Source organism: Lagenorhynchus albirostris, chromosome 3 (assembly GCF_949774975.1).
Source record: "Lagenorhynchus albirostris chromosome 3, mLagAlb1.1, whole genome shotgun sequence".
NCBI lineage: Eukaryota > Metazoa > Chordata > Mammalia > Artiodactyla > Delphinidae > Lagenorhynchus > Lagenorhynchus albirostris.
Window position 1 is genome coordinate 135,357,754 of NC_083097.1, and position 27,524 is coordinate 135,385,277.

A 27,524-nucleotide genomic window follows, 5' to 3' on the forward strand; every position below is an offset into this window, starting at 1 on the left:
CAGTATTTTTTAAAGTCTTTATTGAATTTGTTACAATATTGCTTCTGTTTTCTGTTTTTTCAGCCTCGAGGGATGTGGGATCTTAGCTCCCCGACCAGGGATCAAACCTGCACCCCCTACATTGGAAGGCAAAGTCTTAACCACTGGACTGCCAGGGAAGTCCCCTAGATATATATTTTTAAAATAAATATACTTATTTATTTATATTTGGCTGCATTGGGTTTTCGCTGCTGCACGCGGGCTTTCTCTAGTTGGAGTGAGCGGGGGCTACTCTTCGCTGTGGTGCACAGGCTTCTCATTGCGGTGGCTTCTCTTGTTGCAGAGCATGGGCTCTAGGCACGAGGGCTTCAGTAGTTGTGGCACATGGGTTCAGTAGTTGTGGCTTGCGGGCTCTACATGCAGGCTCAGTAGTTGTGGTGCACAGGCTTAGTTGCTCCGTGGCATGAGGGATCTTCCTGGACCAGGGCTTGAACCCATATCCCCTGCATCGGCAGGCAGATTCTTAACCACTGTGCCACCAGGGAAGCCCTAGAGATTTAAAATATAGAATTTAAAAGCATCTTTTGGTTATTCGATTAGCTCATTTTTATAAACAGGTATTGAGGTCAGGGGAAATTGATTACCTCAAAGTCAGGATAATTTTAGGCAAGCCTGCCTCTAGAACCCCATCTAATGCTTTTTGGACATTAACACATTGCTAAAGAAATGTTTCCTGACAATTAGAAGTATAATGAATAAAACAATGGTAAACTATTCATTACAGATAGCTTATTGGTGATCAAAACTTGCTTTGTCACATTGTAAATGTTTAGATTCTAACAGTCTAGACATTTCATTAATATTTATTGAAGTTGGGAGACATTAATTTATCCACTTATGAGTCACTGTGGATATAAAAAACAAATAAATGAAATTGCCCTCATAATGTGCAATACTGCAACATAATAACAATTTGATGTTCTTGTTTACGATTTCAAATTGAATGTTGATTAGGTTGCAGTATATCATACTAAATTTTTCATCTCAGAAATAGTTCATTAGTCTAGAATGTGTGGGTAGGGACATTTGTAATTATTTCTCACATGATTAAGAAGATATTGTCTCCTATGCACATGACTTTGGATATAAACCAGAAGCACAGGTTTTACAGTTAACACTCTGCATGTGTAACTGCCTGCAGGGATAGTGTACTGTATATCTAGAATTTTTTTTAAGAGGATAGATCCCATGTTATGTTCTAAATCCAATTTAAAAAATTAAGCCTATTTTAATATATATATATGTGTATATGTTTTGTTTATATATGTATGTGTGTGGAGATATATATATATATATATATACTCTGTTTTCAAAATGAAAATTTTAAAAATCCCTTTTTTCTTAATTTTAAAAGTAATACAGAGACTTCCTGTTCCGGGATGAGGCAGAGTAGTTGCATTTCTCCCCATTCCTTCTGCCAAGTACAGCTAAAAACCCTGGATGCTATAAAACAAATATAAGAAGACTGAAAGGTGGAGAGAAGGCAGATTGTCTAGTTACCTGGAAAGACAAGGGAGTGAGTTCTCTAGTTACCTGGAAAGACAAGGCAGTGAGTTCTCTGAGTTTTCTTTTTACTTCATAGTTGGGGTGCTAGAGATACTGACAACCTGGAAATGTCAGTGGGCTCAGACAAAAGCCTGTTCTCTCTAGACAAAGAACCAGGAAAGCCACAGCCTAGCAAGGGAGAAAACATTTAGTTAATAACCACTTGTGCAGAAAGGAGTCAACGTGGGAGGCCTGAGCCTGTTGTCGCCAGAAAGTCCTGTTTGCGAGGTTGGCCCTTGGCTGGCATCTGGGAACTTCACTGATATTTTTCTGCACTAATATTAAACCTTCCCTAAATGAGAAGAGTGTCTCACTGTGCCTAGATTGTTCATGGAAACCACGTGGTTTATGCTGCTCACCTGCTTTCCTTTTGGGAGTGTGAAATTGATATTAGCAAGTGAGTACCTACATGACCAGACCTCCAAAAACCTTGGGTAAAGAATCTCTAAAGAGCTTCCCAGGAGAAAACCCTTCATATGTGTTGTCACAATTCACTGATTGAAAAACTGAGCACACCATGGGCCATTCCACTTAGAGAGAACTCTTAGAATCTTGTGCTTTGTTTCCTCTAGGCTTCATTCCTTGAAACTTTTCCCTTTGCTGATTTTGCTTTGTAACCTTCTGCTGTAAATCTCAACTGTGAATACAACAATAAATTGAGTCCTGTGAGTCCTCCTGGTGAATCATTGAACAAAGGAGTGTTCTTGGAGACCACTGACACATTGCCATACTCCAACCAAATATCACAAGAAAAAGTGGTGGTTCCACCACCTCTGTCGGCAGTAGCCCAGTGGGAAGTCTAGCCTTTCACCCTTGCCAGGCTATAATGAGGTACTCCAACTCCCTTCCAGGATGGTGTCAGAGAAGACTGAGTGGGAAGCCAGAACTTTTACTATCTTCTAGTGGAGGTCATGTGGGGTGTAGTGATGAAGCACCCCTCCACCTCCCAACTTGGGTGGTATCACTGGAGGCTGGTGGAGAACCTGAACCCTCACCCCTGTACAAGAGTAATGGGGTGCCCTTTCCTGCCCACATGGGGTGTCAAAGGAGGCCTAATGAGGAGCTTGGATTTCTACCACAACCATGAAAAGTATGTGAAGAAATAATGTCTAAAAATTCCCAAACTGGCAAAAGACATAAACATATAGAATAAAAATGTTGAGTGAATCTCAAATAGAATAAACCTAAATAAATCTCCACCAAGACACAGCATAGTCAAACTTCTGAAAGCTAAAGACAAAGACAAAAATTCTTGAAAGCAGCAAGAAAGAAACAATAGCTTATAAACAGCAGGAAAAACAATTTTTTTTTTTTTTTTTTTTTTTTTTGGTGGTACGCGAGCCTCTCGCTGTTGTGGCCTCTCCCGTTGCGGAGCACAGGATCCGGACGCGCAGGCTCAGCGGCCATGGCTCACGAGCCTAGCCGCTCCGTGGCATGTGGTATCTTCCCAGACTGGGGCACGAACCCGTGTCCCCCGCATCAGCAGGTAGACTCTCAACTACTGCGCCACCAGGGAAGCCCAGGAAAAAGCAATTTTATTGACAGATTTCCCTTCTAAAACTATGGAGGCCAGAAAGAAGTCGCACAGTTTTCAAGTGCCAAAAGAAAAGAACTGTCAATCCAGATTCTATAAGCAGTGAGAATATGCTTTAGTAATAAAGGAGAAGTCAAGACATTCTCAAATGAAGCAAGCCTGAAAGAATTTGTTGCTAGCAAACCTATCCTAAGAGAATGACTAAAAGAAATTCTCTAAACAAAAAGGAATCTTGGGACATAAGGAAGAAAGAACAATGGAAAGAATAAAAATATAGGTAAATACAACACTTTCCCTCTTGAAATTTCTAGGTTGTATCTGATGATTGAAGCAAAAATTATAACGTTGTTCAATACGGTTCTCAATGTACGTAGAGGAAATATTTAAGACAATTATAAACTAGAGACAGGAAAGGAACTTAATTAGCGGTGAAGATGTTTATACGTCACTGGAACTAGTAAAATATTACCACCAGTAGACTGCTAAGTTATGTATATATAATAGAGCAATCACTAAAAATTTATACAAAGAGATACACTTTAAAACAATACAGACAAATCAAAATGGAATTCTTAACTCATCTTTGAGTAACCAACAGAAAGACAGGAAAAAGAAAATAGAAAAACCAAAACCAGAAAACAATAAAGTGGCCGACTGAAGCCTTAAAATATCAATAATTGCATTACATACAAATGGTCTATTTTATTTGTAAAAGCCAAAAAGTGGAAACAGGGCTTCCCTGGTGGCGCGGTGGTTGCGAGTCCACCTGCCAATGCAGGGGACATGGGTTCGTGCCCCGGTCCGGGAGGATCCCACATGCCATGGAGTGGCTGGGCCCGTGAGCCATGACCGCTGAGCCTGCACGTCTGGAGCCTGTGCTCCGCAACGGGAGAGGCCGCAGCAGTGAGAGGCCCGCGTACAGCAAAAAAAAAAAAAAAAAAAAAAAAAAGTGGAAACAACCACAATGTCCAATAGGTGGTTAGACAAACTGTGATAAATCCATACCAGGGAATCCTCCTCAGCCATAAGAGGAAATGGACTACTGATACACACAATAGCTTGAATAAATCTCACAGGCCTTATTCTGAGTGAAAAAGCCCAATCTCAAAAGGCATATACCATATATTTCCGTTTACATAACATCTGGAAATGACGAAATCATAGAGATGGAAACCAGATTAGTGACAAAGGGTTACGAATGGTGAGAGAAATGGGAGTGGGCTTAAGTATAAAGAGGGAGCACAAGGTGTATCTTTGTGGTGATGGAAGAAGTCTGTACCTTGATTGCAGTGGTAGCTATATGAATCTACATGTGATAAAATGGCATACAATTATATGCACACACATTGTACCAATGTCAATATCCTGGTTTTGATATTGTACTATAATGACATGAGATCATTAGAAAAAAGTGAGTGTACACATAATCTCTTTTTGCAACCTCCTGTGTATACATAATTATTTTAAAATATGTATAAACTGTATACACGTGTATATATCTAAAGCACAGAAAAGATTTTCAAGGATAGGCCTAAAAATTAATACTGGTAAGGATATGTTTATACTATTTTTGTTGTTGTTGTTTTTGGCCATGCCACAGAGCATGTGGGATTTTAGTTCCCCGATCAGGGATTGAACCTGTGCCCTCTGCAATGGAAGCAAGGAGTCTTAACCACTGGATCACCAGGGAAGTCTTGTACTATTTTTTTTAAGTTATTATTATTTTTTGGCTGCGTTGGGTCTTTGTTGCTGTGCACAGGCTTTCTCTACTTGCGGCGAGCGAGGGCTACCCTTTGTTGTGCTGCATGGGCTTCTCATTGTGGTGGCTTCTCTTGTTGCGGAGCACAGGCTCTAGGTGCGCGGGCTTCAGTAGTTGTGGCACGTGTGCTCAGTAGTTGTGGCTCACGGGCTCTAGAGTGCAGGCTCAGGAGTTGTGGCACATAGGCTTAGTTGCTCTGCGGCATGTGGGATCTTCCCGGACCAGGGCTCGAACCCGTGTCCCCTGCATTGGCAGGCGGATTCTTAACCACTGCACCACCAGGGAAGCCGCCTTGTACTATTTTTAAAAAAATAGAAAAAGAATGCAAAATTATTGTAAAAAATTCAAATACAGAAAAATATAAACAAGGTGAAACTCACCTGCTCTATGCCATCGAGAGATAATTTCTTTCATTCATTTAACAAATACTTACTGAGTGCATCCTATGGTGCCATGAACCGTTAACATTTGCTGTGTATTTCAGAAATTTCCCGCACATCCAGAGTCAATTACAAATTGTAATCATTATAAATCACCGATGTTATTATATGTATAATATGTATTATTATATAATCTCTCTATTCTCTACATTCTATTCATCCATTATTCATCCATTTGCAAATATGTATTGAGTACCTGCTTTAGCCAACATCATGCTATGCTCTGAGGATACAGTGGTGAATAGAGCAGACATGGTCTGTTTCCTCACAAAGCTTACAGTATAGTAAAAGATTGTCACTAAACAAATTGTCTGAAATAGACAATTACCGATTATGTCAAGTTTAGACAAATGCAAACAATGCTTTGAAATGCCCAACTGTGAAAGAAAGGATAGTAGTTATGACGGCAAGATACTGTAGCATGTTTATCATTGATGGAAATGAGCCTGTAGAGAGAAAGAGGTTAAAAATACAAGAGCAAGAGAGAGGGATACTGCATTTATACAAAGTTTCCTGAGAGGGAAGGAGCCAGAGCACAAATATAAGGGTTGACTTCGGGTAGAAGGAAATTGCCGCATTGAAACAAGCAAAAGAAGTGAGGACAAGTGCAGATATAACTTAGTTTGTAGATTTGGAGGTCTGAAGTTCAGGCAATTCCTCTTTGAGACTTTCTATTTTCTTAACAAAATATGAGACAATGTCATCTGCCAAAAGCAAGGATGTAAACTGGAAGATCTGAGGTTGGAAGAGAGTTGACGTTTTAAGTAGTCGTTTGGGAAAGCAAGATGAATAGAGAAAGGCAGTAGTTCACTGGCCAGGGTGAGTTAAGGGCCTGCAGAGTCTGTTCTATGGGGTAGATTCTAAACATTTTTAGTTAATTGCAGTCAGGGAAAAAAACAAGGGTATAAACATTAAAAGAGAGAAACAAAGTGCTGTAGTGCACTAAATAAAAAAAAAAAGAAATTAGAAAGAGGATTGTTTTTCAACTGGAAGGACAGGAAGAAAACGGCCTGAGAAAGGGAATGAAGTAAAGAAGTCAGGGGAAGATGAAGATACATGCAGAGGGGTAGTAGCTTTCTGTCTACTACCAGGAATGTCCTTTTGTCTTCCAATCCAAACATGGGCACAGTGGTATCAGCAGTTTACCATCTGATTTTTTTTTTTTTTTTTTTTTTTGCGGTACGCGGGCCTCTTACTGTTGTGGTCTCTCCCGTTGCGGAGCACAGGCTCCAGACGCGCAGGCTCAGCGGCCATGGCTCACGGGCCCGGCCGCTCTGCGGCATGTGGGATCTTCCCGGACCGGGGCACGAACCCGTGTCCCCCCCATCGGCAGGCGGACTCTCAACCACTGCGCCACCAGGGAAGCCCGTACCATCTGATTTTTTGAAATTGTTCCACATTTCTTTTAATCACTTAGACGTGACAACCTATCAAAACCCTATGCAGGAATTCCCAGGCACCTTTAGTTGCTGCAGAGAAGTATGAGTGAAGCACAAGTATATCATCCTCCACACATTAGAAAAAGGCTCTAGTGAGCAACAGGAGGCAGACGTTTAATTTTTCTCTTATTGGAAGTTGTGAGTGGCTGTGAGCCCCTTTTTAGGTCCACTTTATATACATTCCTAGTTACCACGAGTCCAGTTCTTTTATTCAATGTTATCTTTCAATCCACTCCAAGTGTTTTCTTAACATTACTTTTGATTTAATGAATGTTTAGTTAAATATAAATGGACTTGGAGGAACTGAAATATAGGCATAAGATAACTTAAAATCATCTGGTAAATGGACCAAGTCTAGAAATGGACTTGGAGGAACTGAGATTTGGGCATAACTTAAAATCATCTGGTAAGTCTCTGCTACCATTATTCTCTGAGAAATACTACTGTTCAACACTTGGCTAGATAATTTGTAATTATTAAATTATTTACACTCTAGTAATACCAGACTTATCATCAGACTCTTTGTACAATGGCTATTCCATGATTAAAAGGAATCTCCTTATGTATCCTGTTGTTTAGAATTAGTGAAGCTTAAAAATGTTTTAGTTCACCGTTCTGTTAACAAAAACAAGTTTCTCTAACCACAACAGCAAGAATATAAAGTCGCCAAGAAGCTATTTGGCACGTGAACAAAGCAAAAAAGATTGGTTTGAAAGAAAATTCATTCTGGAGTCCAGTCCCTTGTCTTTTGGCCATCTCTTTGGCTAGACTGCTAATGTGTGACTTTTGTACAAATTCTTTTAACTTTGGGTTTTCCGTTTCCCATTTTTTGAAGGATAGTGGGAATACTTGTTACTGAAAATACGTTTCATTTTTAAAAATGAGCAGATACTCATACATTACTAGCGCAATAAAAATTACCAAAAGAGGGAAGGAAAACGTAAAATAGTTTGTGTGTCTTAACTAAAAAACTGTTAAGACACAAAACTTGGCTCTTTGCTTCCATTCCATGACAGCCAAAAGGGAAACATGGATCAGTAACACTGCTGTCAAGTAGAAGGAAAAATACAAGTAATTCAAGGACCTAGTGCATACTTGGGGCCAATATTATTTTCTCCCTTTCCCTTCCTTTTCAAAACCTAAGTTTTGTTTGCCGCCACATACAACAATCTAGTGGGCAATTATTAACTTCTTTTTCTTGCCTATCATAAAGTGATGCACGTTGGGAGTTCGCTGTACCAGACAGCGGCTGCACCGAATTTCCATTAAACCCTGGAATTCTTTTGTCAGGGTTTGTAATTGGCTTTCTTAGCATTCTGCAGAAAGATGGAATGGACCTGGGAACGGGCGGGTGGAGACTAATTCGATACAAGACTACAGTAATCTCGATGCAGCTCTCATGAGATTTGCTTCCTTGGTTCTCTGAGACTTGGGCTTGCCCCTTCTCTGACGATCCTGTTTCCTCTTCCATTGGGTAAAACGGGTAGAATTCTAAACTCCTGAATTGGTGGCCCCTGGTGCCAGGTAGAGTTCTCAAGTCTCAAGTCTCAAGACCTCAAATATCACCTTTCAGGCCTCATTCGGAACATGAAAAAGCCACACAAGTTTTAGGCCCGAGTCCCAGGAAGATCTCAGCACACCTAGCTCCGACTTTGGAGAAACAATACCAGAGACGTCATACCCCCGGCAGGGCCTACCCAACTCAAAAACCCGCCAGCGGACGCATGCGCAGAACGGGCGAGGGACGGAAGCCATCCAAGACTCGCAGGCATCCGTACAGCGGTCACATTCTCGGAAAGGCCTGGTTCCCTCGTCGCGGTGAGGAAGTCCCTGGCAACGTCTATGTAACATCGTTGCCCGGAGAGAAACAAGGGAAGCGACCTTCCGCTCTCTGGCGCGCTTCCGTTTCAAACCCTAACTTCCGGTTCGTTAGCCGGTTCCGGTCCCCGCCTCTCACTTCCGGTCGCCTTGGATTCCGCTGCGGTCGGTTCCTGCGTCCGCTCCTGCCGGTTCCGCCGCGCTCCAGGTGAGGGGACGCGGGGCACCCCGGCGCGCCGTGGGGCTGGGGGACCACAGCTTTGCTGTCTCGAGACCCGGCCTCCACTGTGGCCGGGCGGGCGGGCTGGTGGCTGCTCGTGGGGGCCCCGCCCGCGGCTGCCCAGGTTCGCGGCCCAGGCCTCCGGCCCCGGCCGGCTCTTCACAGGGGCCGACGCCCTCCCATCCAGCCTCGTCGCCTAGGTGGAGGGCTTCCGGCGCCTCAGTGGATTTTGCGTCCCCAAACCTTTATTCCTCCCTCTTCTGGGGTTTGTCCGTCTCTCCCTCCTCCCTGTTGAACGGATTCCGGCCCTCTCGGGTTTTGGGGTCTCTGCCTGCCTTCTGTGCTGTCTCATACCAATCACTTCCCACAGCTCTTTCCTCTGCACTCCCTCGCAGTTGCTGCTGCCCTGCTCTCCCGAGGAGGAGTTGACAGTACTTCAACAGTTACCCTTTACTGGGCGTGTTTAAATTTAACTCCCTCCCCTCAATTCCCAAGGTGTTAACTTTTGCTGCTGTTACTTTCAAATTAACCGCCTTTGCTACTTTTTAGTTGTGTGGTCTCGGGCAATTTGTTTTTCCTCTTTTTCAATTTTCTGGTCTGTATAATGAAGACAGTAGTTGTCAGTTTAGGATTGTGAAGATTAAATGAGATTATTCAATTAAGTTGTTGAGCATGTTATCATTTTCCTATCTTCACCACCATTCGTATTGCTTTTTATAGTATACAAAGTGATGTCACGGCTGTTATCGCAGGGATTAACACTATTCTTGTCAAGTAAACATTCCTGCCCTGACTAGGCAAGTCACCACTGTATGTTAGGGAGAAGAATTTACCCAAACAGCCATTCTTGACTGTAGTTTCACCATAAAGGTGTGCTCCTTGCTTACTTGTTCGGGTTTGATTGCCACATTTACCCCTAAAATCATTTTTCAGTTTATAAATCTGATAGGGTCCGCAGTGATACAAAACATTAAAATTGTGTAAGAAAGAAGGCTAAATGTGAAAACATAAAATGACTCATGCATTTGCATTGCATTGCTCCATTGTTGTTAATGATCTGAATATTGAAGGAATGAGGTTCAGTAACTGAAAAACAGTTTTAAGGACTTTATGCGGTAAAATTTTTTATGGTGTTTGTTTTGTTGTGCTTGGTCCTTTAGAGCAATTGTCAACTTGGAGATCCCACTTGTGGCATGGGTGATGATATTTGTATACTGCTTTACTAAGCATATAGAGCCCATGCCATCTGGCACATTTTTTTTTTAAGGCTGAGAAAATTGAAGAGCCTAGAGCGCTGGCTCTCAAACTTTAGCATGCCTCAGAGATGGGGGGAGGGGGAGACAGAGATTGTTAAAACCCAAATTGCTAGGTCTCTTCTCTCCAGACCCAGTTACATTCCCAACAAGTTACCAAGTGGGGTCAATGCTGTTGGATGGTCTGGGGACCACACTTTGAGAACACTGGTCTAGAGGTGCAGTGACTTGTCCATGCTTACCTAGAGTTCAGGTGATCTCACTTCACATGTTCTGCTCTGCCCAGCACAGTATGCTGTATTAGTGCTATTTGCATTCCTAGCTCTTGTAAATTTTCAGTTTTATTTCCACTTCTCTCAGAAAAATAATGTTTAAATGATATTTCAGTTTGACTCAAAAGGGCCATTTGGCTTTTTATTGAGGATTATAAGGTTTGTTAGAGCAAGTTCTCTCCAAATAGAATACATTGCCCTAAAGTAACACACCTTCTTTAAAGTTTTAGTAGAGCAGGTTGTAAACATAGAATAAATGTAAGTGAATTTACGGTGCTCTTTTCTAATGGGCATGTTGAAGACATCTTAAATTTTCAAATTACGTTTGCATGTTAAGATTTATAATTTGCCTTCTTTCTTGCAGTTGGTTGTAATACTTGAAGAGTGAAGTCAAATGTTGTATTAAATATATGACAGCATTTGGAAATACCACTACTTTGAGATTAGAAAATCTAGTTCTCTGACCTGTTGGGGGAACCAACTTATGAAAACTGGTAGAAAGCTTTATGGGGGGAGGAGACCTACATGCTATTGTTGATGAGTGGCAGCTGCTATATAACCTTTGTGTACTTATATCTGTGCCTGTAGGTTTTGTATTTACTGATATTTGGTGCCTTAACTCCTGTAGGTGCAATTCAAGAGAGACAGTTGTGTAAGGGAAGAAAATGAGATTTAGTCAGAAGACTTGTTCTGTTATCAGCTATGTGCCAATGAGCAGATTACATAACCTCTCTGAACCCCTATTTCCTTAATTGTAAAAGAGGGACAGTTCTTATCAAACAACCTTGATAAAGGAGATTGAGTAAAAACTGTCCAGTGTATTAAATATGAAACAAATAATGGCCATTTACTATTTAGCGCAGTGCGTGGAACACTTCAGTTCTAGTTTTTAGAACAACTTATGTAACCAGTACTTACTTGTTTAGAGCTTACTATGTGCCAGGTAGTATGTGACTTACAAAAATTAATTTATTCCTCTTAAGAACCCTGAGAATTAGGCAGTATTAGCATCCCTGTTTTACAGATGAGGAAACCTAGGCACTAAGAGTCAGTTAGCTTTCCAAGGTTAAATAGCTAATAAGAGGGAGAGCTGACCTCTGAACCCAGGTAATCTGTCTCTAGAGTTTATGCTCTTAACAACTCATTGTCCTACCTTGCAAATGGTAAATGAACATGGACGGTCCATCATGGAGGAACTTGCCAGTAGCATAAACCTGATCAGAGAGGGAGGAATAGTTAGCTCATTTATTGCAGCTTTCCACTTGAACCAGGAGAATCTGATAGAATATTAGGAAGTTGTAACTTTAAGCCAAAAATTGAGAGGGTGGGAGAATTTTAACTTTGACTCCCGATAACTTTTGGCATTCTGATAACATTTCTGTAAGTAGAAAATCCTGTTTCTCTATCATCAAGTTGTAAAATAGGACTCAAATGACAGTTTATAAAACTTAAAGTTGCAAGTTTACGTACATCTTTGATATATCTGTTTTAACTTGTGTATGCCTTTCTTTCTAGGTATCTTTCTGAACAAAAGCTGCCTCATCGTATGTTTCAAGGATGGCTCTTCCTATCATTGTAAAATGGGGTGGACAGGAATATTCAGTGACCACACTTTCAGAAGATGATACTGTGCTAGATCTCAAACAGTTTCTCAAGACCCTTACGGGAGTATTACCAGAACGCCAGAAGTTACTTGGACTCAAAGTTAAAGGTAATTTTCTCCCTTCTTCAAATTTATTGCATTGATATATTTATGAATCTTTATATTAGCTATTATCTGTTCACTTTAATAAGTCTTTCCCCTTGGAGATTTCTTTGATAGGGATATCCCTAAATTTTTTTTGATGGTACAAGTAAGAATATTTAAGGATACCTGAAAATACCACCACTATTAAGATTACTTTTGATTTCCTCTGACAGTTGATGTTTGCTTGTTAAACCTGTGACACGGAAGTCCCAGGTAAACAGTGTAATTTCTTTCTTTCTTTCTTTTTTTTAAGACTTATGTATTATTTATTTATTTAATTAAACTTTTTTTGGCTGCGTCGGGGTCTGGTCTTAGTTGCGGCACTCGGGATCTTCGTTGAGGCATGCGGGATCTTTCTTTGTGGTGTGTGGGCTTCTTTCTAGCTTTGGTGTGCGGGTTTTCTTTAGTTGTGGCGTGCAGACTCCAGAGTGCATGGGCTCTGTAGTTTGTAGCATGCGGGCTCTAGTTGAGGCGCACGAGCTCAGTCGTTGTGGCAGGGCTTAGTTGCCCTGCGGCATGTGGGATCTTAGTTCCCTGACCAGGGATCGAACCCGCATCCCCTGCATTGTAAGGCGGATTCTTTACCACTGGACCACCAGGGAAGCCCCCAGTGTAATTTCTAGTATCTGTCTTCTAGCACAGCCTTTTCATTACAGTTTGGGCCTTTTATTCTCCCCAAATTATCTTTTCTGTTTCAAAAGTAATAATGATTTGTAAATTATAGGCAGTGTTCACATTCAGTTAAAAGGCATTTTCACGGTGTTTGTCTTATCATTGAATGTTGAGTTCTGAGTAGCAGTAAATGTACAGTTATCTCAGGCACTCAATTTTCAGGACTTTCTGGAAAACAGTCATCTTCATCTTGAACAACAGAATAAAACATGAATTTATTTTGTTTAGTTAGTTGAATTAAAGGTGTTCCTCTAAGAGTTGGGGAAAAATTCCAACCTTGTGTTAATTACTACTTCTTAGTGTGTTAGAAATTGCTAATTCAGCAGTAACAGTTTGTTAATTTAAGGAAAAAAACTTGCTGTGGAATCTGTACCAAACCTTTTAATGTTAGGGTTTTGTGTAATGGGATAGTGAAACCAGCACCTGAACTTTAGTGAGAAAACAGTCATTTGCTTGTATTGTAGGCAAACCTGCAGAAAATGATGTTAAGCTTGGAGCTCTCAAACTGAAACCAAATACTAAAATCATGATGATGGGAACTCGTGAGGAGAGCTTGGTAAATGTTTACTTTTGTTACCATTTGTCCCTTTGAAGATATTATGGTTTATATCACACTGTTGTATCATAGTTTTAATTGTGGTAAAATTGTCAGTTTAGCAGTCGGTGAAAAGTAAAAGCTGCACAATGAATGTGTTATTAACTCAGCAGAAACCAAATACTGGGAAATTTGTTAGTGTATAGCTAGATGTAAGTGTAGTAGTAGTGCTAATGGTCAAATTTAACATGGTATAACTGCCCAGTGAACATATATAACGAAATATAAAATGTGGAAGTTTTCCCGTAGTGTGTGCTTGCAAGACTCTTGGACTCAAATCGTACCTCTTATTTGTTTTTTATGCTATGAATGTATTTGTTATGTTAATGATAATATGGCCAAACAAAGCTATTTTTCATCTTAATAGGAAGATGTCTTAGGTCCACCTCCTGACAATGATGATGTTATTAACGACTTTGATATTGAAGATGAAGTAGTTGAAGTAGAAAATAGGTGAGTACTTTTCATCATCAAAGAAAATTGGTTGTAATTTGAGAAAAAGTGAATATTTCATCTGATCTTATTTTTCGTTAGGGAGGAAAACCTACTGAAAATTTCCCGCAGAGTAAAAGAGTACAAAGTGGAAGTTTTGAATCCTCCCAGGGAAGGGAAAAAACTTTTGGTACTAGATGTTGATTATACGTTATTTGGTAAGTCACCTAAAACTGTGCTCCATCTCTGTTATCCACAATGGCATTTTCCCCTTTTATTTGTTTGTTTTTCCCTTGCAATATGAAATATTTGAAAGCTTTTCTTTTTATTTTAAAAGTAAATCATTTTATTGTAAGGGAAAAAAGAAGTCATCCGTAATCCCAAGATCCAAAGATGACCACTCATATTTTTATGTGCATCTTCCAGGGTGTTTGTATGTATGTCCTTTTTATGTTTACTTAATGATATATTGAACATCACAGTCATTTAACATTCATTGTGAGTTAAATATATGTATTTTTTGGTCAGGCGCTTTTCTAGTTTATGGATGTGTGATAATTTAATCAAGTGATTCCCTATTGATTAACACTTAACATTTTATGATTATTTAAAAATCATTTTTGATATTTTATTCCTGGTTTTCTATTTAATTATGTTCAAGGCAGATTCTTTTCTTTTTTTTTTTTGCGGTACGTGGGCCTCTCACTGTTGTGGCCTCTCCCCTTGTGGAGCACAGGCTCCGGACGCGCAGGCTCAGTGGCCATGGCTCACGGGCCTAGCTGCTCCGCGGCATGTGGGATCTTCCCAGACCAGGGCACGAACCCGTGTCCCCTGCATCAGCAGGCGGACTCTCAACCGCTGCGCCACCAGGGAAGCCCCAAGGCAGATTCTTGAATTTAAAATTTCATGTCAACAAAAAAAGCAATTTGTTCTTTCATCCTCTAATATTGCCAGAAATGATTAGTTAACTCCTGATATTAGAATGGATTTATTTACCTCTAATCCTTAACTTTAAGTACATGTCATAAGTTAGCGTAAATTTTTTTAAAAATTTGATTATTAAGTTAATCAAACCTGTTATTTTGGTGAAATATGATTATATTTGGTAGGTAAATGGCTAAAAAGTGAGTATATGTGGCCCTAGTTTGTTTTTCATATCCTAAAATAACATCTACGTTTTAGAGATTAGATGAGAAAAAAATTTACTGTTTATTATATAAGCCTGAATTCTGGATATTGGTCTTTGCAAATTGAACAGAATTGATCAATTAAAATTGGATTGCAAGAATATTGAATTGTGTGTTTTGAAGACATCCCTTTGTCAGCTGATGTAAGTTAGTCTGAAGTAGTTTGCATTTGAGTGTTTATATTACATTTCAGAAGTTTAATTGATATTGGGTACTTGTCCATGATAATAAACTAATCATCATCTCTAACTGATTTTCTTTTAGACCATAGGTCTTGTGCAGAGACTGGGGTAGAATTAATGCGGCCATATCTTCATGAATTCCTAACATCTGCATATGAGGATTATGACATTGTTATTTGGTGTAAGCTATATTTCTTGTTTAGATTTCCATGAAAATAAGTTGTTCCTTATATTACTCTGCTTTATAAAATGTGACTTAAATTTTATATTTTGCAAATTTCTGATGAAGCATGTTTGACTTTCTTGTATCACAATATAAACTTATGTGCATTTGCCAAATACCGCTGAAATAATTAAATATAGGAAGAGAGTAGATTATGGTGTGAAAAAAAAATGGCCTTATTTTCACAAGACCCCACCTTGATTAGGATCTTTTCTTTCTGATCTTTGCTGTAGAATCTTTGATGCTTTATTATATTGTTGCTTTCTCCTTTCTTCATCACTCTAGTCTCAAAACACTTGGAGAAAGATATGTATTTAAAAAAATTTTACCGTGATGTAGTTCAGAAATAAAGTCAATATGAATTTACTCAAGGAAAATTAATAAAATTTTTATTAAATTTTATTTATTTAATAAAGCAGTGTTACTTTAGCAGGGCTAAAGCAGTGTTACTCAACTTGTGGTCTGCCATTCCAGGAACTTACAGGTCTGTGGTAACAGTGAGTTTGCTCCAAAAAGTAAATTTACTACATTACTGAACGCACTGTTTAGTTCCGGTGACAATCTTTTTGTGGTACGACCTTCTGAAAAGGGAAGGGGAGTGTATTGATTTACATCTCACCTTCCCACAGACATTTAAAGTTACGTCTTGGCAATGTCATAAGCAGAAAAGAGCTATCCTAATTGTGAATTAAATAAAATCCCTAAAGATGGTAATCGTACTAGGTTTTTGATGAGAGGCCACATAGTTGTTCTGCAGTTTGCAAATTTCCTTTGTATTTTCTTTTATTATCAGAGTATCTCAATAGTTTAGTGTTATTATGAGTACATAGCCATTATAATTCAATACATAGTTAAATACATAATTTTCTGGTTTTTAAGATACAGAGGAGAAAGCTTTCTGGGAAATAGGTTTTTGTTCAGCAACTCTGACATCTGAGATGACATTTGAGAAAAAAGTTTATCCTCTAAATGTTATTAGAGTAGACTTAGGGACTTTGAGGACATTTTACAATCATATGCTTAAAATAAATTTTTTTTTAAAATAAATTTCATGGTAGTACGTTGAGAAGGGCACCTCATTTTGGAGCTAAATAGACTAGGGTTTTAATCCTGGCTCTGACCTTACTTTGTGACACTAGGCAGGTCAGTTAATTGCTCTGAGACTTAGCTTCCTCATCTGAGAAATGAAGATAAATAAATCTACATTACAGGGTAGTTGTAAGAATGAAATATTGGTATAGCAACTAGTAACATGTCTGACATGTAATAGTTTCTTAATAATTAGAAACTCTTTTTATTAGCTGTAAATCTTTCTGTTTTTCATCTGGGGATTATAGTCCCAAAATATATATTGAATTAAAAAAATTGTTTTTCCCTGTCGCCTGATTGTTGTCATTGTAGATACATCACTCTCTAAAATTTTAGTTCAACTGACCAGTTTTGCATGTAAGGTGATTTTGGTTCTTGTATGTGTGCTAAAGATTTTTATTTTGAGGACTCAGCTCCCTCTTTGCCCTTAAAATAATATACACACACTCATATACACACTTTAAATAATTGAACTCCTTTTTCCATTTTTAAACATTTTACTTTGTAATACCTATATAGTTTAGTCCAATAACTTGAGATGAGTAGGGCACATAAAACTGAAGTTTGAATTTTTATCAGTGTTCTCAGAAGTGGTTGGTGTGTGACAGTGAGCAGGAACGTGACATAGATAGGGTTTGTGAATTTAGTTGCCTCAGACTTCTTGTTAAAAGCTGCTGGACTCAATGAGCACTAAGTTTGCTGAGCCTGGCAAAATGCTAATTTTCTTTAGCATTTTTCGACAGTCTTCAGCCTAGCAGTCTTCAACATAAACTTTTGACACATAACATTAATCTGCTTATATTGACATATATACCTGTGTGTTGCCTGGCAGTAGGAACGCAGAAGAAAATGGAGATCCAGGCACCCTAAATTCAAGTTTAGAACTGATAGAGAACAGTATTAGGGCTGTTTTTAAAAGGGTGGTTAGTCTTGATTTATGAATTCCTAGGTTCAGAGTTCTTTTGAGCATTGGTTACCTTATCTTTTAGATAAAAGTTGTTTAAATGTTATTGTCTTGAAGACACACTAAAATAAGTTTATTTTTATAAACAGTTAAAAGGAATTTACCATAAATATGCTAGGGATTATTTGTGATGTATTTGAACTTATAGTCTTGCTTAGAAAACTTAACTAATTTATACAGAAGAAAGATTTTTTAAATGAAATTCAAGCTTTTCATACATATTGTGTTATCATTCCTCATGTTTTAGCTGCAACAAATATGAAGTGGATTGAAGCTAAAATGAAAGTAAGTGTTAGAAAACAGTCCATTTAAGAACGTTTTGAAACTGCATTTGTCTTTTTAGAAAGTTCCGAATTGAATTAATTTCATTGTCATTGGAGGGCATTTAGTAGCAAAACAAATGCCAGTATCAGGAGTTAGAGGTGTGTTTAAAGTCTGCTTAATGGTGGTTTGCATTGATTACCTATGTCTTTTTCAAGAAAAAGTACAGCAAAGCTTCCTCTCCTCTTTCTCCCATTTTACGCTAATACTTTCTTTTCCTTCTTTTCTCTGGTGTGTGATACTTAAAGGAGTGATGCTCTTCTAAAATATTAAATTGGGAAGTAACCTGTTTCTGGTAGTACATTGAAAAGGGCCCCTCATTTTAGAGCTAAATAGACTAGGGTTCTTTGGACTATCATTTATCAATTTTGCTTCGTGAAACTAAAATGTTGCTAGTTGTTGAGCAAGGTGTGGTAGCCAGGGGGTAGAAAGTTGGCATTATGGGAAATTATAGCTGGACTTTTCATAAAGCCTGGGATTTTCCACATTATTATATTTTAACCACATGAATATTTGTATTTATAGGAGCTGGGAGTGAGTACAAATGCAAATTACAAGATTACCTTCATGTTGGACAGTGCTGCTATGATAACAGTGCATACTCCAAGGAGAGGATTAATAGATGTAAGAAGTCATTTTACTTTTTATTTAAAGACTTGCTTGTTTTCTGGTGTACTTTTATATTTATATTGATGGAATAAACTACACAGAGTTTAGAAATACATCTGAGTGGATAATAAAGTATCAGTTGAGTTTTGACATAAGATGTATTTCAGGTTAACAGATATGAATTTTAGTGACAAAGTTAAGGATCTTGAGGAAGGACTGTCAAGAAAGGTCATGGTTAATTGTCCCGTGATGATAACAGCACAGTGTTGCTAAAGACAGAGTAGGTGTGAAAAAATACTGAATGTTGTCAAGGAAGATACTAGAAACAGACCAGGACACACTTGCCCTGCCCTCTATGAAACTGATAAATAAAAGCAGGTATATCATGATGCATGTACTTTGGGGTTATGTACGTGAAGCCCTAGAGAAAGCAATAAGAACCATCAAGAAAGAGTTGGGCTAAAAAGATTAAGGTTCTTCACTTTGTTTACGTGTCAAGTAACTAGTCATATTATGAACTTCTGCGATCTGCAAGGCCCTGTAATGGGCGCTGTTGGGAATAAAGAGATGAGGAGACATGGTCCGTACCTTTTGGAAACACAGACTAATAGGAATTGGGGAGAACTTAGCAAACTAGGAAAGCTTAGGGAAGACGGTATTAAAATTGTCAAAGTCATAAAAGTCATGAATAGAATTATGTGTGTGTAGAGTTTTCAATAAAGGAAATACTGCGTACATCAAGGAAAAGTATAATTTATTACCTACTAAAGTGGTACATGTACAAAGTCTAAACAGTAAAAAGAAGTTTGGGAAGTGTTAAACAGGAGTGTTTATAATAATGAAAAATTAAAGGAATAAAAAGAAATCCTCAATAACAAATCCCTACAACAGTAGGGAGTTGGTTGTACACATTTTTGTTCGTCCATTTAATGGAATGCAGCTAATTATTATTATTAATTAATTTATTTATTTTTAGCTGTGTTGGGTCTTTGTTTCTGTGCGAGGGCTTTCTCTAGTTGCGGCGAGCGGGGGCCACTCTTCATTGCGGTGCGCGGCCTCTCACTATCGCGGCCTCTCTTGTTGCGGAGCACAGGCTCCAGACGCGCAGGCTCAGTAGTTGTGGCTCACAGGCCCAGTTGCTCCGCAGCATGTGGGATCTTCCCAGACCAGGGCGCGAACCCGTGTCCCCTGCATTGGCAGGCAGATTCTCAACCACTGCGCCACCAGGGAAACCCCGCAGCTAATTATTTGATGCAGTATTTAGTGCTTCAGAAATTTTTCATGATACGTTATTAAAGTTAAAGAAGTATTTTAGCAGTATTTGCAAACTGTTAGAAAGTAGTTTTTAACCGTTGTTTGGTTCAGGGGTTCCCTTAGCTTTACAAAAGATCTGTGAACTCTTTGAGGTTGCGGCTGTTTATCAGAAAGACTGGAGAAATATATCAGAATATCTAGTTGCATTCTTTGGTACTAACTGGATTATAGGTAATTAAATATTTTCCTTTGTGCTTTTTTGTGTTTTCAGATTTTTTTCTACAGTCAGCAATATTACTTCTCTAATAGAAAACAAGGTAGCTCATGTTTTGGAGAACATATGGTGCTTGACCTAATTGCAAAATGACAGCACTATTTAAGAAGATGTAGGATTTCTAACCCTGGGTGTCATAAAGCTCTTATATTTTTTGAGGCTTTATGTTGGCTAAGAAAACCAAGAATCTGGTTTATTGTGTCAGTTTCTGTATATTTGGCTTCAAGTATTTGGGGGGTTTGTTTCAGTAGTAAACAAATAGTGCAAACAAATACAGCAAATAAAATTTTAGTGAAATTAAAATATTTGAATAACATTTTTTGCAGTAATGAGGACACTAAGAAAAAGGCTTTCTCCGTATTAAAAGAAATTATAGAGGAGAAAAAACATTTTAAAATTAATGACAACGCTTGTCACCATTTATTTCCTACCATTTAATCTCATATAATTATTATTATCATCATATAATCTCACATTACCGTCAACGAGACTACTGCCTTCAGCAAAATGTACTTTTTCTTCTAAAAGTTAATGTATTTAAAATAGTTTTGTGAGTGTGTAAAATATGTTCACATGATTCACAAATAAAGTGTATAGTGGAAAGTATTCCTCCCTCCTGGACCCTCCAGCCACTTAACTTTCTTTCCTTCAAGCAATCACTATTATTTCTTGTGTGATCTTGCAGAGAATTTATGCAAGTATCAATAGATATGAATAACTGAGAAATTACCTTTTTGGAGGCTCATTTTAAGAATTCAGAAATAAAAGCAAGAATTTACAAATTACGGTGTTTTGAAGTGAAATAATCAGATGCCCTAGAAATTGTGCACCTATACCACTGAACTAAGGAGAAAGTCCATTTTTCCTTTACAAAATATGTAAATATTGTAATAAAAGAACCAGGTACATTGTCATTAAGGTTTTCTAGTTTTGAAAACAGACCCCATGTGAAACCTCAAGCCCTGAGGGGACATGTGAATGCTCAGCAGACATCTAAACAAATACTAGATTTTTAAAAAATTAAATACTTTTTTTGATCCCGAATCTTCATATTAAAATTATAGGAAGTCTTATAATGGGCTTAGTTCCATTAGACACGAACAGACCTTTCAGAAGTTGACATTGAGAGATATGTTGTGCCTTACAGTGTGTTGCATCTTGATTCTGTTCTGTTCACAAAGCCAGCCATCACTGACTGCCTCATGGTAAAGGAACGCTCTGGCATAGTTGTGCAGGGCATCTTGCAGTATTTCTGCTTTTAAGAAAGGATGAACTATTCATGAAACTTGAGTTAAATCTAAACTTTTATTCTAAGGTAAAGCCTCTTGGTGTTATATGGGGAAAGTTTTCGGAGTTTTACAGCAAAAAAAACACCATCATGTTTGACGACATAGGAAGAAATTTTCTAATGAACCCACAGAATGGACTAAAGGTAAGACATAATTTTACTTGCTATTCTCACATATGCTGGATTATGTAGTAGAACGTTAGCACTATTGAATATCATAAATTTTTGGAAGTAGTGTATTATCCTGTCAAGAAAAGCTTAAGTGTTTAGAAAAATTCATATAAAATTGAGCATTCTCTCTTTTTGCTTGGTATCTCCTTAGTTAACCAACTCATCCAGATGGTTTGTTTTTCTAATTTTTTTTTTACATAAATTTATTTTATTTATTTATTTTTGGCTGTGTTGGGCGTTTGTTGCTGCGTGTGGGCTTTCTCTAGTTGTGGCAAGCGGGGGCTTCTCGTTGTGGAGCACCAGCTCTAGGTGCACAGGCTTCAGTAGTTGTGGCATGTGGGCTCCATAGTTGTGGCTCGTGGGCTCTAGAGCTCAGGCTTAGTAGTTGTGGCACATGGGCTTTGTTGCTCCATGGCATGCAGGATCTTCCCGGACCAGGGCTCGAACCCGTGTACCCTGCATTGGCAGGCAGATTCTTAACCACTGCACCACCAGGGAAGCCCCCATCCAGATGTTTTATTTTCAGTTAGCTCTGTGGAGCAACATGAGCTTACTGACATTGACTTTTAGCATCAAAAGTGAAAGCATCAGACATTCTATTAGGGATACAAATCTTGAATTTCTGATGTTCTAGTTAGCTGGAAAGCTGGCAATAAGGGTATTTTTCCTTTTTTTTTTTTTTTTTTTGCCGTACGCGGGCCTCTCACTGTTGTGGCTTCTCCCGTTGCGGAGCACAGGCTCCGGACGCGCAGGCCCAGCGGCCATGGCTCACGGGCCCAGCTGCTCCGCGGCATGTGGGATCTTCCCGGACTGGGGCACGAACCCGCGTCCCCTGCATCGGCAGGCGGACTCTCAACCACTGCGCCACCAGGGAAGCCCTGATTTTCCTTTTTAAACTGAAACTAATAAAAGGTTTTTGAAAATTCATATAGTGTAAGTGGAGAGCTTAGAATTATGAAATGCTAGAGCTAGAAGGAACCTCAGTCATCTTTTATAGAAACAATCTGAGGATCAGAAAGTTCATGACTTGCCCAAGGTCATGATTGTAATTGGTTAATGATAGAATTTGAGTTAGAACCCAAGTAACTTGGTTTCTAGGCCAGTGTTGATCTTAGCATTAAGTCACATGCAATCTTATGTAGGCATCATAGTGATACTTAACCCTGGTAGCAGCGTAAAATTGGTAAGAGAGAAATTTGAAACTTAAAATTTCTGGTACCTGTGGTTGCCTATGTGTAAATACATTATGAAAATGGAAAAGATAGCTCTATATTATGGTACAATGCAAATGGAGTCTCCATTTGAAGTGTAAATCCTGATACTAAGATACTTTTAATTTCAGTCCTGAACTTTTCCACCAGCTGAATTCTTTTTTTTTATGTTTTTTTTAAAATTAATTAATTAATTTATTTTGGCTGCGTTGGGTCTTCGTTGCTGAGCGCGGGCTTTCTCTAGTTGCAGTGAGCGGGGGCTACTCTTTGTTGCGGTGCGTGGGCTTCTTATCGCGGTGGCTTCTTGTTGCAGAGCACGGGCTCTAGGTGCATGGGCGTCAGTAGTTGTGGCACGTGGGCTCAGTAGTTGTGGCTCGCAGGCTCAAGAGCACAGGCTCAGTAGTTGCGGCACACGGGCCTAGTTGCTCCACGGCACGTGGGATCTTCCCGGACCAGGGCTCGAACCTGTGTCACCTGCATTGGCAGGCAGATTCTTAACCACTCTGCCACCAGGAAGTCACTACCAGCTGAATTCTTGATAACTTTAAAAGACGAGAGAAAAACTTGAAGAAGGTAGATTTTTGAAGCTCACCATACAGACTGTTGATGTCGTCTTTAGTGTACAATGAGGATAGTTTAGGGACTGAATATTAATCTAGGTAGTGAATTGTCACAAATATAAGAGCTGTTGACTTGGAAGAAAAGTACTTGGGGTAGACTGGTGATTATTCTGTCCTTTAAAAATGATTTCTGTTTGAGGCTTTAGGAGAAGTGCTTTTCCTGTGTGTAGTTTACGAGGTATAAGGTACAAAAGTATGTTCTTCAGTCTTGAGGAAAGATTCAATTGATCTAAGCCAAATTTTGTATGAAAGTAGTGGTGTCTGTACTGGAAAGGAGGTAAAGTCATGGTATTTAAGGAATGATTAATTTTTTTTTAACTGAGGTATAATATTAGTTTCAGGTATACAACATAATTTGTGATTTGATATTTGTTTATATTGTGAAATGATCACCACAGTAAGTCTAGTTAACTAACATCTGTCACCATACATAGTTACAGAATTTTTTCTTCGGATGAACACGTTTAAGATCTGCTCTCTTAGCAACTTTCAAATATGCAATATGGTATTGTTAACTATAGTTGCTGTGCTATACCTTACATCCCCATGACTTATTTATTTTATAACTGGAGGTATGTACCTTTTGACTCCCTTTACCCATTTCTCCCACCCACCCATCTCTGGCAACCACCAGTATGTTCTTTCTGTTCTCTGTATGTATGAGCTTGGCTTTATGTATGTGTTTTGTTCTTGTTTTTGTTTTTAGATTCTACATATAAGTGAGACAGGGAATGATTTTTGAGAAGAGCTTTAACTTAAAAAAAAAATTATTACTTTCATGTGTGTTTTTAGAAGAAACATTATTTTCCCAGCCAACATTTGGGCCCTCCTCATCTCTGGATGCAGACAGATGATGATATAAACTTCTAGTTCTTCATGTTACTTTAGAGCAAGTTGTTTGTTTGTTTGTTTTTTAGCAGAGTACTCAGTAGAATCATTGAAGGAATTCCTAAAAATATGTACGTTTCTGCCTCCAAAAATTCTAATTCAGGAGAGGTATTTTTAAGCATTCTACAGGTAATCTCTCGCATGTCTCCTTTTGAAAGCCTCTTTTAAGAAGGTAGTAATTAATGATCTGCCCACATTGACATAGAAGTGGTTTTGAAATTGTGAAATATTCTAAATTCTGTTTTGTTATCACAGTTCCATAATGTTTCTGGTAGAAATCTCAGAGATTTCACAGAGATCTTAAAGACTGCTTATTTTTAAAGTAGTTAACTTCAAATATAAGCTTGCTAATCATAAGGTTTGAAATATATAACATAGGAGGCTTTGTCAATTATGAATATAGTACTGAACTAAAGGAACTTGAATTTTGGTCATGGATTAATCAGTAGTTACTCTGAACTTCACTTTTATTATCTATATAGGGAAATGGTGATTTAAGAGAATGCAGATAATCTAAACATTCTTAATTTCCTAAAAATGTTTTTTGATATGAGACAGAGGTGGTAATATATGTTGCCTGCCCTTCTAGTGATCACTTAGATCATTCTTGAAGAATGGAACAGTGATTATACTGAAACAATTGAAGTCAGTTAGGTGAATTTTTCCCACTTAACTAGTTTAACTTTTAGATCCAGAATCTTTGGGGTATTTTAGTTTTGTTATTTAATAGTGCTTAAGACCAAATGTTTAGAAAGTAAAAGTAACTTAGCAGGGCCTTGGGTTGAAAATCTTATTTACCAGCCACTGACTCTGTACTTTCTCTTTCAGTCTAATCCCTTCTGCTTCTATACTTGGAATCACTTTGGTACATTGTATATTAATAGTTTAGAAGTCAATATGTTGCCTTTACAATCTTTTTAAATGAGGGAGTACTTTAAAACATTACAGTATGGCCCAGGATTATGCTGAAACTCATTTCACTACATTCTGATATCATGCCTATTTACACCTAGCTGTAGGGCTTAAGCAGGTCCCTGCAGAGAGTTTTCTTGATCTCCTGCAGTCACTGCTGCTGCTGTGAAGCAGCACTGCCCGCACTGCCTGTTTGGAATTAGGATCTCCTACAAGAGTTTGCTTCTGTGCAGACTCTGACAGCTCTTATTGGTGCCCTTCAGCCAGAGCTCAACTGACTAACAGCTGTGGAGGTCCTTGGCCTTAAACTGTTCTGATGTGAATAGAACCTGGAACGTATGGGAAACTTTTCTTCTGTCCGTTTCAAGCTGGTGGTGTGTTTTTCCAATGACAGAGAAGTAAATAAAAAAATATTTAAAACCTCTGCTCTTGATAGATACGGTAACGACTCCTATGGGCTCATTGTTCTCAACAGGTGACAATGATTAAATGTCATCTGTTTTTAAATGTCACTATGTAAAAGTGACCGGTTTGCATTTTCTCCCAATCACAATAAGGATATATTAATGCTTTACTAAAATGATTTATTCAGTACTTACAGGCATATGTGTGATTTTTAAAAGATATATTTTTTTTATAATGGAAAAGTTCAAACATAAAAAGAACTACATTGAATTGTATAAACTAACCCCCATTGTATGCATTATCCTGTTTAAACAACTTGTTAATTCATGGATGTTTGCTCTATACCTTACCTACTTCCCTCTCTTTGATATTTTGAAGCAAATCCCAGGTACATTATTTCATCTAAAATTAAAAGTTTTTGAAATGCTGTCTTGAGTGCTATATAGATGAGCTGGTGTCTTTAAAAAAGTAGAACTCTTTATTGGAAGTGTAACATAAAGAAAAGTGCATAAAATGTGCAGTTTAACATATTGTTTTACATAGAACATATGTAACTACCATTCAAGTCAAGATGTAAAAGCCCTTACTAATTATAGTCTTCAACCCTGTCCACCATCCTGACTTTCATGCTTTTGAAATGAATACTTTTTATCATAAAATACATTGAACTTAAAAATTTAGAAAATATGGCTGATTTTTATGGGAAAACTCATAATTAAAAATATTTTAATGGAGACTTTACTGATAAAAATGCTTATGATAAAATGTGAGTGAAAGTAGGTTATACAAATGTGTAATATTATAGCTATATAAAAATTTCATAGAAAATACTGATGTAAAATCATCAGTGTTAAAATTTATCTCACTCCTCTGTAGATCCAGCATGTATTGGGTACCTTTTTATGAATGAAGTGATGTGAATGAGATTATTTAATTAGTAAGAAGCAACTGGATTGATAGAAGGGGGAAAAGTCTAAGCAGTTTTGCAAAGTAGAGAAGCCACATAAGGTTCAAGTGCTATAAGACAGCTGGTGTTGTGAGGTTCAGACTGAAAAGATAACAGAAGGTAAATTAAGTGGAAGAACTTCTACTGTAAACATACCATGACTGTCAGTGAGATAATGTAAAAGTAATTCTTAGTATTGACAGCCTTGGTGATATTTTAATCTCATTAACTGTAATTTAAGTGATAAAATAGTGTAGATTTGTACTAGTTTTCTTACTACAATGTGAAGTGTTGGATAACGTTTGTTTTCTAATAGATAAGACCTTTTATGAAAGCACACCTAAATCGAGATAAAGACAAAGAACTTTTAAAATTAACCCAGTACCTCAAGGAAATAGCAAAATTAGATGACTTTTTGGACCTAAATCACAAATATTGGGAAAGGTAAGTGCTAATTGCTTATTCATTTCTTCTTTACATTAATGAATGAAAAATTGTCTGGCAGCTCTGGTATACACATAACTCTTATTTTTTGTTTAAAATGGGTGAATTCTAAAGCTATTTTCTAATCCAGTGACATCTACCCTGGAAGTATTTTTCCCTTTCTCTTAACCTCTAACTTGTTCATAAACCCACATCTCTTAAGATCTTTAATACTTCTCTACTAGAGAGGATTTAAGAGACTAGTACATGTTCGTGATACTACCTGTTAATTATTTTGTGACATTAAATGGGTCACTCTTTTATGAATCTGTTCTCATACTGTAAAATAATGTCAGGATAAAATAAAATATACTAAAAAGTTTTCTGTTAAAAATTACAAGTAACCTCTGTGTAGCAGAAAAAATAGAAAATTTATTCCTTTAGGGAAACAGTTACTTGTGATTATGAAAGATAACCACTGTTACCAGCTTGGTGTCTAGTCTTCTAGTCTTTTTTTCTGAGCACAAACATAAGTACAAATCTACATATGGACTGCATGTAAATGTCAAGATTTTGAGGCAGGAAAGACCTCTGGAGAAGTGAACAGGATTATTATGTACTGCAAGTACTTTTTTGGAAGTAAATCTTTGAAGAGCTGATTTCACCAATACAGCAACAAAAGAAACTTCATATAATATAACACTTTGGCTTTTCAAATTACACTTTTGGCTTTTCAGATCACTCATATACTTATGTACTTATATACCTACATAATACTTATTTATATACTTC

At 37.9% G+C, this 27,524-nt stretch overlaps 1 protein-coding gene and 1 long non-coding RNA gene across 3 annotated transcripts in view; one reads left to right on the plus strand and one right to left on the minus strand.

Annotated features, from left to right (window-relative positions):
- On the minus strand, nt 1-8,689 carry LOC132517264 (uncharacterized). 2 transcript variants are annotated; one of them, XR_009539657.1, is made up of 3 exons: nt 8,459-8,689; nt 1,573-1,713; nt 1-528 (listed from the first exon to the last, which is right to left on the minus strand). It is a non-coding gene; the product is annotated as an uncharacterized LOC132517264 (long non-coding RNA). The 2 variants fall into 2 exon arrangements; XR_009539656.1 differs by having other exon boundaries at nt 8,454-8,689.
- UBLCP1 (ubiquitin like domain containing CTD phosphatase 1) overlaps nt 8,638-27,524 on the plus strand; it is a 23,870-nt gene continuing 4,983 nt past the window's right edge. The window contains exons 1-10 of the mRNA XM_060144147.1: nt 8,638-8,782; nt 11,835-12,030; nt 13,203-13,294; nt 13,701-13,786; nt 13,868-13,983; nt 15,217-15,315; nt 17,658-17,695; nt 18,257-18,355; nt 21,184-21,300; nt 26,626-26,753. Coding sequence (XP_060000130.1) covers nt 11,877-12,030; nt 13,203-13,294; nt 13,701-13,786; nt 13,868-13,983; nt 15,217-15,315; nt 17,658-17,695; nt 18,257-18,355; nt 21,184-21,300; nt 26,626-26,753 — 929 coding nt within the window. The 5' untranslated portion in view covers nt 8,638-8,782; nt 11,835-11,876. The remainder of the gene's footprint in view (nt 8,783-11,834; nt 12,031-13,202; nt 13,295-13,700; nt 13,787-13,867; nt 13,984-15,216; nt 15,316-17,657; nt 17,696-18,256; nt 18,356-21,183; nt 21,301-26,625; nt 26,754-27,524) is intronic.